Here is an 11,484-nt window from a genome sequence, read left to right as displayed (position 1 = left end):
TTCCTCTAAAAATATCAAAGGGAATTTTTGTGTGTTTCATTTGTGTTTTGATAAATGTTTGTCAAAGTTCCAAAACATTTTTCGAATGTTGAACCAGATAAATAATGAAAACAATGCACCATTTGATGAAAGAAAAATTCTCAAATATGAAACTTTATAACCTAAGAAGATATTTTTTATTAAGCGAGAATTCGAAGCACAGTATGTACTGGTACGCTTTCTATACAGGAATCTATAATCGGTTTCTATGATTCACAAAACAAGAAATACAAGATTAATTTTCTTTTTCCTAAAAATTTTAAATAAGTTGATTAGACAACAAAAACACTCATAATTTTATAATTTTCTTTTGAAGTTGAGAACATGGGAAGAAACATAATAAAAACTATCATAGTAAACCAACTGTCATTTTTGTTTGTCGTGACAAAATACGTCACATTTTCCAGATTCAAATTGCATTTGATATAGGCCTAATGTTTATAAATAGAATAAGAATATAATATTTGATTCAAAACTTTTTCAAATAAAATCAAGTTTTCATTATTTCGCAATATAATTTAGGAACTTTTTTCTCGCATTGAATTGTGTGAAATCAACAAATGATAGCATTTGACAACACAATCGCTAATAAAAAAAAGCTAAATAAAAGCATTTTGAATAATAGTTATTAGGTAATTAGTTCTCAGTAAAAATATAATAAACATTTCTATGTTGTTTTTTCTCAGATTCTACAAAATAAAATCTTTCCAAATAATTTTTTGTAATAGTCTAGTACTTGAAGTTCAGTTTAAAAAAAAAAATCCTGAATGAGGAAGAAAACTACAACTTTGCATCTAGGTCACAGAAGGCACATCAAAGCACACATAGAATGGATTAATGTTTCATCATTAGAGGGGAAAATAATTATCTTATATTTTTGTTTTTCCATACGGCATGTCTGATAAAAATCTAAAAATAGAATGGAAGTATCTACTGATGCCAAGAAACATTTTGCCACGCAAAGAATATAAAGATGCGAAAAAAATTAAATTATATGTGTGTAATGTTAATAAAATCATATTGCAAATAGTAAATCAGAATTAATCAAACAGAAAAAAAAATTAAAATTCAACATTATAGTTTCATGCTTTTTTTTCAAATTAAATTAGTATATATATTTATTTTAAAAAATTAACATTTTGTAAAATTTCATATTGCCATCACAGCAAAGCCAATTTTACATAAAAATATTCAGTATTAATGAATAAAATACCTGGACTTTTTTCTTCTGGGAACAATCATAAATAAAGTGAACATTTTAGAGGACGCTTTCATTATGGTTTTCCGTGTTAAAAGAAAAATGTTTATGTAGAAAACTTCACATTATGATACAAAATTTAATAGACCTGCCAACATTTAACAATGCTTTTCTTGCCAAGTTTATGCTTTCCCAGAGACGTATGTAAATTTTACTTTTGTAGAATTTTTTTGGACAAGCACATTGTTAGCACACAAGAAAGAGCAAATGAAAGTATGCTAGAATTTTACTGTTCACATATAAGGGAAGACCATGTTTTGTTTTTAATGTTAAAAACCATACATTTGTTTTTCAAATTGAAAGGAAAAAAATACTTCAAAGCAAGAGTATTAAAACTGTCCCCGTCTAAAAAAAGACGACTAGATTCAGTTATTTATCACCCTTGGCCCACAACCTCATAGGCTGAGCTTTATACTTTTTGAAGCCCACTTGTTTAGGTTGGCAGGTCTAGATGCTATATGAGATAAAATATGTATGTGCATGGGTTTTCATAAATATAAATTTTTTTCAAAAGAAAATGTTTTTCTTTTAAAAAAAATCAAATTTATGATTCATGAAAAATCATTTTATTGTTATACAGATTATACCTCAAAATGATCTCTGCAATTTATTGAAATAAAGTTTAATTATGTGGGATACTCCTAAACTTATTTTCAAATACTCAAAAAAATGGTATATATTTAGTTCTTATTTCTCGTTAAGTATGTCAGCAAACCAATAATTTGAACTTCAACATTTAATGAAATTTTGTTTATTATATAAATACTAGATGCACAGGAACCAATGGAAGTTGCATTCATGATGAAACATTTTTGGGGGGGATCATATAAACTACATATTTTATTAATCAAAATTTAGATACAAATCGCATGAAAAATAGCATGTTTTTAAAATCGAAACAGAAAAATACAATCAATGTTAGCACTTTCCCATTTATATAATCAAATCTTCAACATTCAGCCACTAACAATATGCTAGCAGCTTTAATTACTTCAAGAATTTATTAAAAATTTAATGAGAATACTTTTGTTGATGCTTGAATGGAATTTAGTTTTCAATGGAAAATGTATGCGAGAAGCCCACATATATATTAATATCCTGTGTAAGTGAATTTATCCTCACAGTGCTAACAACTACCAATTGATATTAAAATTGATTGGAAGTTCAAATTTCCTATTTTTGGCTTTTTTATATATATATATATAATGGGAATATATTCTAAGACATCGTTGAACAGAATTTTCTGTTTCTATTGGAAAACTGACTAAAACATACATATTACAGGCAATTATTAAGTTTCCACATTAAATCTGAAACACCCACAACAATATTAATGGGGAAAAGATCACAAAATCATCACAAAATTTGTGTAAAAATACTGCATTATCATGAAATATGTCTCTTTTTTTTTACTATGTTTATGGGTGGACCATTTAGTAGAATTTTCTCCAGCATGTACCACGTACATTATAATGAGCAATTTTTTCTTTAATTCAGTGTTTCTCAAACTGCATCGCCAACCTTTGTCAGGAGTGCCATGGAGCGTGGCCCAAAACAAAGGTTTTTCAAAGAAATTCTTTGTTAAACTGCTCCAGGAGTCACGGGTGGAAAAAATTCGAGAACCCCTGCCTATTAACTCTAAACTGATAATTTTGTGTCATGAACTAACAACATTTTCTTCTTTTTGGGTGTCACATCTGACCAATATAGGTAGCTCTTCATATCTCATATTTATCTTAAATTTATGATCTATGCCTCTTGAATTTTACATTCTTTTAATAAAAAATTATAATTTAGAAAAAATTATTTTAAAAAAGTCAAATTTTGAGATAATCTAGGACTAGCATTTGTGCAGTTATATATGATTGCCATTAAAAGTATAACCTAATTGACAATTTCGAGCAAATATAGCAATAAATTTAAAAATTCCAATTTTGACCATAAAATTTTCTAATCTATGACACTAAGTATGTGGGATATGAACCATTAACATCATACAAACTAAAATTCAATTTGCCAAACTATCAGCATATTTTTGTAGCCTATGAAATTTATTTTGGATATTAATTCCCTGAAAATTATATGACTTCACACACAGATGCACTTATTTTGAAAGTTCAAGAAATTAATTTAAAAAATTCAAACCTATGCAATTTGACCTGGAGGTTGATTTTAATGAAAATTAAATTCTTGAAAATGAGCTTACAAATTACAATGTGATGCAGTTGAAATGACAAAATCTATTGGATTCCAGAATGTGGATGAAGCACTCAAATTCCACTCTCCACTAATACATATCTGGTAATGGAAAACAAAATTAATGATGGAAATTACATAGCTGATTGTTGAGTCCATCAAATTGTTTTCAACAAAAATGACATTTTTTCAAACATTGGTGTTGCTATCAAAATTTTAAAAAAAAATTACTGAGATTAAAATTGTCACTTTAGCCAAAGATATTCAGAATTCTCTAGTTTTCTACAATACTACTTGTTGAGAAACAAAAAATGTGGCCAATAAGTTAAATCTCCACTGCTTCATTGAAAAAAATTATCATTCAAGGAACTTAGGGAAAGCAAAGATTCACTCACCAGAATATTCATCACCCAATTAAAAGCTATTAGAAATATATAGGGTTTATAAAATAGTATTAATTTTTAATTTAATCCAGCATTAAACTTGCAAGATTTATTGATAAGTTTTTAATAATTCATTCCCACAAATTTTTATCGTTAGAGTATTTTAGTTTATCCTTCCCAAAGAGGATTATCCATATTTTATGCATGAATAAAGAATTATGCATGCAAATCTTTTCTTTGAACGAATTTATCATCGCTCAGAAAGAGGGAACCCATACATTGTCAAACTTATGTTGTTAAATCATCATCTTTTATAATCTGCATTTATTCTTCTTGGAAAAGAAAAAAATTGCCAAACATGACATGTCTATTCTATTGATATCTATAACGATACTTTATTCTAATTATCAGTGTGAATTCAACAAAAATCTGTAAATCTTAAGCATAAAATACTTAGAAGACAATTTAATAACTGCTAACTCACATATCTTAATGGTCTAAACCAGTGATTCCCAACGTTAACGCCCCCTGGGGGGCGATGGAATGTTCCAAGGGGGCGGTAGAAGCTACAGGAATAAGATAGTATCCTATGGGTTAGATTGCGTTGGGGGGCGATGGAAGAAAAAAATTTCTGAAGAAGGGAGCGATGGGATAAAAAGGTTGGGAAACTGTGGTCTAAACTATTGAAACATAATTAAAATATAATGCAAGTTAATTAACATAATTTTGTTTCACAATTTATATCCCACTTGGTTCTGTATATCACACGTACATCAGTGTGATTCTATATAAGTTTTATCACTCGCATCTTATTTAACCCTCATAGCAATAGCAATTGTATATATAAGTCTGGAATCTCTGATTCCTTCTAAACACTGAGTAGGCACATATTAATATCACCGGTATGGCATGGTGTTCTTAGGAGCCACTGACACACATAATGTTAGAAGTTGTGATACAAAACCAAAAAAAGGATAAAATAAATATGCAGAATATGTTTTTGCAATAATGGAAATTAAGAAAATAATAAAACTTCATTATTGGTAATTTCACAAGTTCATTTAAAATTGTTCAATGTCCTATCAGGCAACAGACTGGATTTAACCCTTTCTCCTCCTCAGATACATTCTAGTATGCATTAAAATGTATTTTTAATTTTTTTCAGTTTTAACAATTTAACTCTAATTAATTTACCTCAATTTACTGACACAATCAACACACACGTTATATTTTTCCATCTTCTTTGGCTGTAATAAATTATTCATTTCAATATATTTGAAACGTGAATACTACATAAATAAAATGGATTAAAGACAAAAGTAAAATTGTAAATTGAGCTTACATGGGCACACAGAATCAAACCACCACACTATATCGGCAAAAAAATCTCATTCACATGGCACTTATGCAATTATATATATGAATCTATCACAAGCAATATATACACAGGAGATCAATCAGCCTTATACATACACACGCACATTTGAATGTCCAAATCTCACATACATATATATATATATTTGTATAAATGAATGACTAGTTGAACTCGTTCTGCTCTATTTATTTTGATAGGCACTGGTTATCAGCAAAAATATATGGGGTGTAGCGAAAGTATGACAGTGCTTTTAAAACAGGCAAAAAAGTTCAATGCTGCTTTTCAACAAAAATCATATTCAGTTTGTTGGAGGGATTCGCAGAGAATGCAATGTTTTTGAATCCTGAAAAACCAAAAGAAAAAAAATACAGTGTTCGTTAGCATCAACATTCAATTACATGATATTAGGATCTAAAGTGTATCCCACTTATACCATTTTTCAAAAAACCGTCATGACAAAAATGTTGTCAGTGGGAAAACGCTTTAAACGAAAAATCTCTGAGTATTACTTAAACATGGGACCATGGAAATAAGTTGTACCAATTGGAAAAACATAATAAATGGGATCCACTATAATACCCTTGCCTCAAAAACCAATTGTTGATAATCATAGCTAATCCCTCTTGCTGAAAATTACTGCTGAACCTAGCAGGTTCAGCAGTAATTAGTTGATCCTAGCAGGTATACTTCCAATTAGAAAAAGTATGGAAGAGTAGTTGACTTTGCCTAATAATACTCAAAAAAATCGTCAATGAATAAGGTATATACTGAAAAATTCCTTATGCATTTGAATAAGAATATCACGCTGACCAAGTTTCCCACTTGGATTGATTACCAAATCTTGAATCTCGGTTGCTCAGCAGAACGAAAAACTGTCTGTTCAAGTCAAATGTCATGGCAAGACTGAAGCGAAGCGCCTGAGTATAAGTCTTTTGCAACAACCTGATTGGTTGGTTGCAAAAAGAAGCTGTCCTATTGGGCTATTTGAATTTTCTTTAAATTCCCGCTCATAATGAATTTAACCCGTGGCGCTGTGATCTGATGTTGATTTTTTTATTTTTTAATATAGTCAAAAAATTTGGGATGATCCCGACCACTTACATTTCAGCAGGAACCGAATTCTCAATGCCACTCAATTCCCAATAAGTTTCTTCCTCCACGAATTCTAGCTATGATCAGATTTCATTTTCACTATTTTACTAATGCAAAAAAACTTGTTTCTCCCAAATGTGACGTTAAGAAAAGAAAAACTAAGTCAATTACTGTCTTGAAACGTGATGTTAATCCCCAAAATGTAGTGATGATGTTAATCCCCAATGTCAGTAGAAGATATGTATCTTCTACTGACTATTTTAATTGTAATCCTTTGTCAACCTTTTACCTTTTGTAACATCTTAATTTGCTAGCGCACACACACCCAAAACAAAGGAATTCCTCTCACAAAAGTTTTTCTTTCACGTTACAAACTGCACTTACTTGATACTCCTGCTCAGTTTCACAAAGACCATTGACTGCTACTAGTTGATACTGGCGAGACTTCAGCTGAGATAAGGGTCTACGTAAAAGCCGCATGGCATTCATATTAGCAGTCGTATTGTTGAACTGTTCCATCTGAGATTTTCTATGGCTAGGATCAAACACCAAGAGTTGAAGGCTTCCATCATTGAGTTGCTCCAAGCCAATTATTGTCCGACTGTGGCCTGAAATTTGATCAAAAACGCCAGAAATCAAAACATTAATATTAGTGAAATCTTCTAACGAGACCATCAGAATGCAGTTGTTAGAAGAACATCATTTTTTTAAGGTTTGGCATTTCTGAGAATGAATTAAATTTTTTGATTGCATGTAAGATAATGACAATCCATATTGTAATTAATTGGAACAAAGTGTTTTTGTTAACACATATGCTGTCTAGTAAAAAACAAAGAATGATGCACACTCTAACACCATATTGAATAGTCTCTATCGGAAACTAGCTATAATACCCGGCAGTGTCTGGGTTTTTCTCCATATACTGGTAGCATTAAAGAAGTTACAAACCATTGTAAAAGGATAAATGTTTGAAACTCATTATTATGGAATTGTGGTAACCAAAGTAAACATTCTAAAAATCATTGTTGTGACCTATGAACCATTGTTGCCCAACAATTTTGGTCATTTGCTTAGCTCTGATGAACTTTTAAAGTAGCCTATCATTCACATCTGGACCTGTTATATATATACGAGAAATTTGTAATCTTATTCACATAATATATACGTACATGTATATCACGTACACAGGGAAAATATGTATGTGAAATTTGGCAACAAATAATCTAAAATTGTAGATTTGTAGAGAAACACACACACAGAAAATCAGTTATATATATATATGTATACATACAGATTAAATATTTTTCGGGGCATTAACTTTATGATGTCATTCATGTTCAACTTATGTTTTGCTAAAAAAATTCTATATCAATATTTCTCCCAGATCTTTGGTGGATTTGGGAAGAGCTAAATGACTCCTCAGAATCGCCTCTGATAACTTCCATAAGCTCTTGATCCAATTTATGAAGGAAACTTGTTGGATCACATACATACAATGACATGAAATTCCTACAAACTTTCCACAGTTTGAAACAAATTTATTTTGGCAAAATCATCCTGGGGAACATTTTTTCACTTTCAGAGAAAAGAATGTTCATTGATGGGTGGATATATAGTAATTCGATATGATAAAGTACCTCAACCAAATTCACTTCATTGCTGACCCTGGTCCAACACAATTGAAACAATCCCCAGATTGTAACACGTTCTCCCCACCAAGTGCAGAAAAATGTGTTATGACTTTTGTTATAACGTTGTTACACTTTTTTATACTACTAAGCAGTTATTTTGCTAGACAGCAAGCATTTATTTCACATTAGAAAAAACTTAAGTTGAGACTGCAAGTAATAAATACAAAATTATTTTTCCCATCCAGACAGAAGTTTTTAATGACTACTATACTTGTTGAACCCTCAAACTAATCAAATGAAAAATTAATCAACCAAATGGTCCACGTACACCCCCCCCCCCAAATAACCTTAAAAATGATATAATTTCTGCTTTGGCAGAATCATTAATTGCATTCTTCAACATTTGTAATATTTGGCAATATATCAATGATTTCCTGCTCAATTAAAATCAATTACACAAGTTTTGTCGATAGGATTTAGTAAAAAAGTAGGACAAAAACTAGAAAGTAGGACAAAACCGAGAAAGTAGGACATTTTACCAAAAAGTAGGACGAGTGGGAGCCCTGCAGGTAGTAAAATACATTAAGGCTCGTTGACATAATTTAAAAAAGTGTCCTTCAATTACAGGTGTCCATTATGGGAGGTTCTACTGTACAATGTGGTGCCAGTAGAACAATTTTAATTCAAATGCACTGTAGTACACAAACAGCATTAGAATTGAAAAATAAAAGTCACTTGTCCCACGAACCAGTGAATACGATAACCTACTGGTCTACAGACATCATGAGTGTGGTTCACTAAACAAAAAATCTCTTTTGAATGATTCATTTTTCTAAACATATTGTCATTTAGAAGAATGATATACCACCAAGAGGTGCAAAAAACCATTTAAAAAAATTAAAACTATAGTCAAACCTCATGAAGGCCACCACTGTTGATTCTGTGGCTTTATCGATAAACAATTGTGGAGGTTTCTTGAAGAGGCATTGCTTTTTAAATTACATTTTCAGAAACTTTGATGTGTCAAACTGACTGGCAACGATTTTCGCCACTGGTCCCACGGACCACCACAACTTTTTTTTTGGTGGTCCAATTGTTTGATCACTGGTCTCTGACCAGCGGACCACCAATGATTTGGAATGCTGATAAATATATGAAAGAAATTACCATGGTGCTGCAGATAAATTGGAGGCTTGAAATCTTCTCCACTGGTAAAATAATCTTTGACCCAGTGAAACATCTCGGGATGAGTTCCATTTGGACCAGTAGGCTGATGACAATCAACAAGACGAGTTCTAAATATTAAAAAAATAATAAACCTATTAGGCATGCATAAAGCTCATTTCCTAATCCCTCTATCTCTTCAATCATTTTACTTATGAAAATTTTAAAATTCGGGGTTTACTACAAGATACATTTCAAAATTTATTAAAAATTTAACGCTGGTCGGACCTTGTGCTTGTTGAGAAATTATGTATTGCTAGAATTTATTTATGCTTGCTCAGAAAAATTTAAACTTTGCCTAACTAATTTCTAACATCATCCAACATTTTCAAAACACTACAAGTTCATACAGATATGTATCACTTTATACACATTAGCTTTGAAGTATCATTGCAAATAAATGCAGAGGATTCTTTATACAAATTTTTTAAAAGTCCCTTCAGACTGTGAACTACAATATTTCTTCAATAAGAAAGTTTGAAGAAACAGGGAAAAAAACCGATTTCCTTGGTTGTTTGCTTTTGTTTTGTTCACTTTTATTACCTTTCCCCATTTTTTGACGATGTCACGATAGCAGAGAAGACACCTTGTTTGCATGATTACCTGCCACAATTTTTTTCCCATACATTCTGATAGCGAAATATCATTCTCACCTGATACGAAAAAAAGAAAAAAATGTCACTACTTCTGTTGCACCAATCCATTTGCGAGTGTTGACAATTCTGCCACCCAGCTGCTCGCATCCTGCTGGATCGAATCCTTGTCTCCAAGCGGTTTCAATAAGCTCCTGAAGTTTGGAAACAGCAGGGATGGCCACTCTCCCTTGAAAGTATAATTTTAAAATACATATAACATTATTACTATAATAGTACATCATATTAATTTCACTATGAAAGTGATGGAAAAATACTGCATGTAGAAAAAATAAGCCAAGAACAAAAGGGAAATCAAACATATACTTTTTGTAGGACAAAAATTAAACAAATTATTTAAAATAAGTTTGCAAAGTAATCACAGCATATCAGGGGCATCAGAAGAGTTTCGCACCTGTGGGTGCTTGTCTTTAGTTTTATATAGGAAATTCTGATTTTTGAAACAATTCTGGGGGTGTTCGGACCCATGCCACAAATGATCGAGCACCCGAAGCTCCGACACCACTGCTGCTTATGCCTTACAAGAAAGTACTTAGCAGTCCTGTGTAATTGACGAGATATCTCGTCTTCATAAAAGCCTCTTATTTTAGCACTGACAAGCTCAGATATTTTAAATTTGATTTCTTAATGGAAAACTTTTCTCCATACCCCTGGGTTTACATCTGCTGTAAATCAGAAGAAAGCCTACTTCACTAAAAAAAAAGATTTGAGATTTTGAAGGGAGGTTTGGTGATTTCTAATTGCTGCTTAAAGGATTATACAAGGACTGATACACTGGTCAAAATGACCAGAGGTTGATTTTCACTATAAGCGATTTCCTGCTTAATTATACCTATGAGTATAGGTTAACAATAAAATATGAACTATAAGATTTTTTTGAATAAAATTACATGATTCAACTAGCTGTTACCCGCGACTTCGCTTGCAGGGAATTAGTAATCTGAAAATTACTCACGATGATTCCCCCCATACAACAGTTGAAAGCCTCGCGAACTCCTTGCGAGTTGAATTTTCAGAAATCCCACCTTAGTAGGTATATATTATAAAATATACTATCCAAATTTCATATTTATAGCTGCAGTGGGTTTCAGCTTGGCCATGATTGCCCTATATAAAATTTTTTTTTATTTATTTGGGTCCTTCAGAAACAACTCCTCGTGTTCCACAGAGTATGCCACGAGGCTTACAAACGTAAATAACAACAACAAACATATACAGTTCAAGAAACTCAAAAATTTCAATACAGCGTAATACAAAAGGATAAATCAGATCAGTATGTACAATAACAACATACGGATGCGATTCGAAAGCCCAATATTGCACCAGTGAATGCCATATGGTATCAATGCAATGTCAAAAAAAAAAAATTTTACAATACACATACATGAATAGAAAAATATACGACCACACATAAATATATACATACACATATATATATAAAGATAGTGAGAAAAGATCAAATTAAAAAAAAAAATAGAAGAAAAAGGAATTAGTACTTAAATGAAAATTTGATTAATTATTCAAGAATCAAAAACAGCACTTGCAAGGAAAATTAGAATGTACACAAGTACACACTGTATATACAAAAAATAAAATAGAAACCAATTATTTTTTCGCAAAGATATTTTGTACA

The 11,484-nt window shown here is 31.2% G+C and overlaps 1 protein-coding gene across 1 annotated transcript in view; it reads right to left on the bottom strand.

Annotated features, from left to right (window-relative positions):
- Positions 1-5,422: 5,422 nt before the first annotated feature.
- Positions 5,423-11,484, bottom strand: part of LOC149076614 (zinc finger-containing ubiquitin peptidase 1-like) — a 31,530-nt gene continuing 25,468 nt past the window's right edge. The window contains exons 5-8 of the mRNA XM_089244233.1: positions 9,852-10,020; positions 9,142-9,269; positions 6,728-6,951; positions 5,423-5,594 (exon numbers count right to left, since the gene is read on the bottom strand). Coding sequence (XP_089100359.1) covers positions 5,550-5,594; positions 6,728-6,951; positions 9,142-9,269; positions 9,852-10,020 — 566 coding nt within the window. The 3' untranslated portion in view covers positions 5,423-5,549. The remainder of the gene's footprint in view (positions 5,595-6,727; positions 6,952-9,141; positions 9,270-9,851; positions 10,021-11,484) is intronic.

This window comes from Pholcus phalangioides, unplaced genomic scaffold (genome assembly GCF_987345545.1).
Source record: "Pholcus phalangioides strain wild (caught in Gottingen) unplaced genomic scaffold, Ppha-v1.0 ptg000015l_1, whole genome shotgun sequence".
NCBI classification, from domain to species: Eukaryota; Metazoa; Arthropoda; class Arachnida; order Araneae; family Pholcidae; genus Pholcus; species Pholcus phalangioides.
The sequence above is the reverse complement of the archived record's forward strand: the minus strand, read 5'-3'. Positions and strand labels throughout refer to the sequence as shown.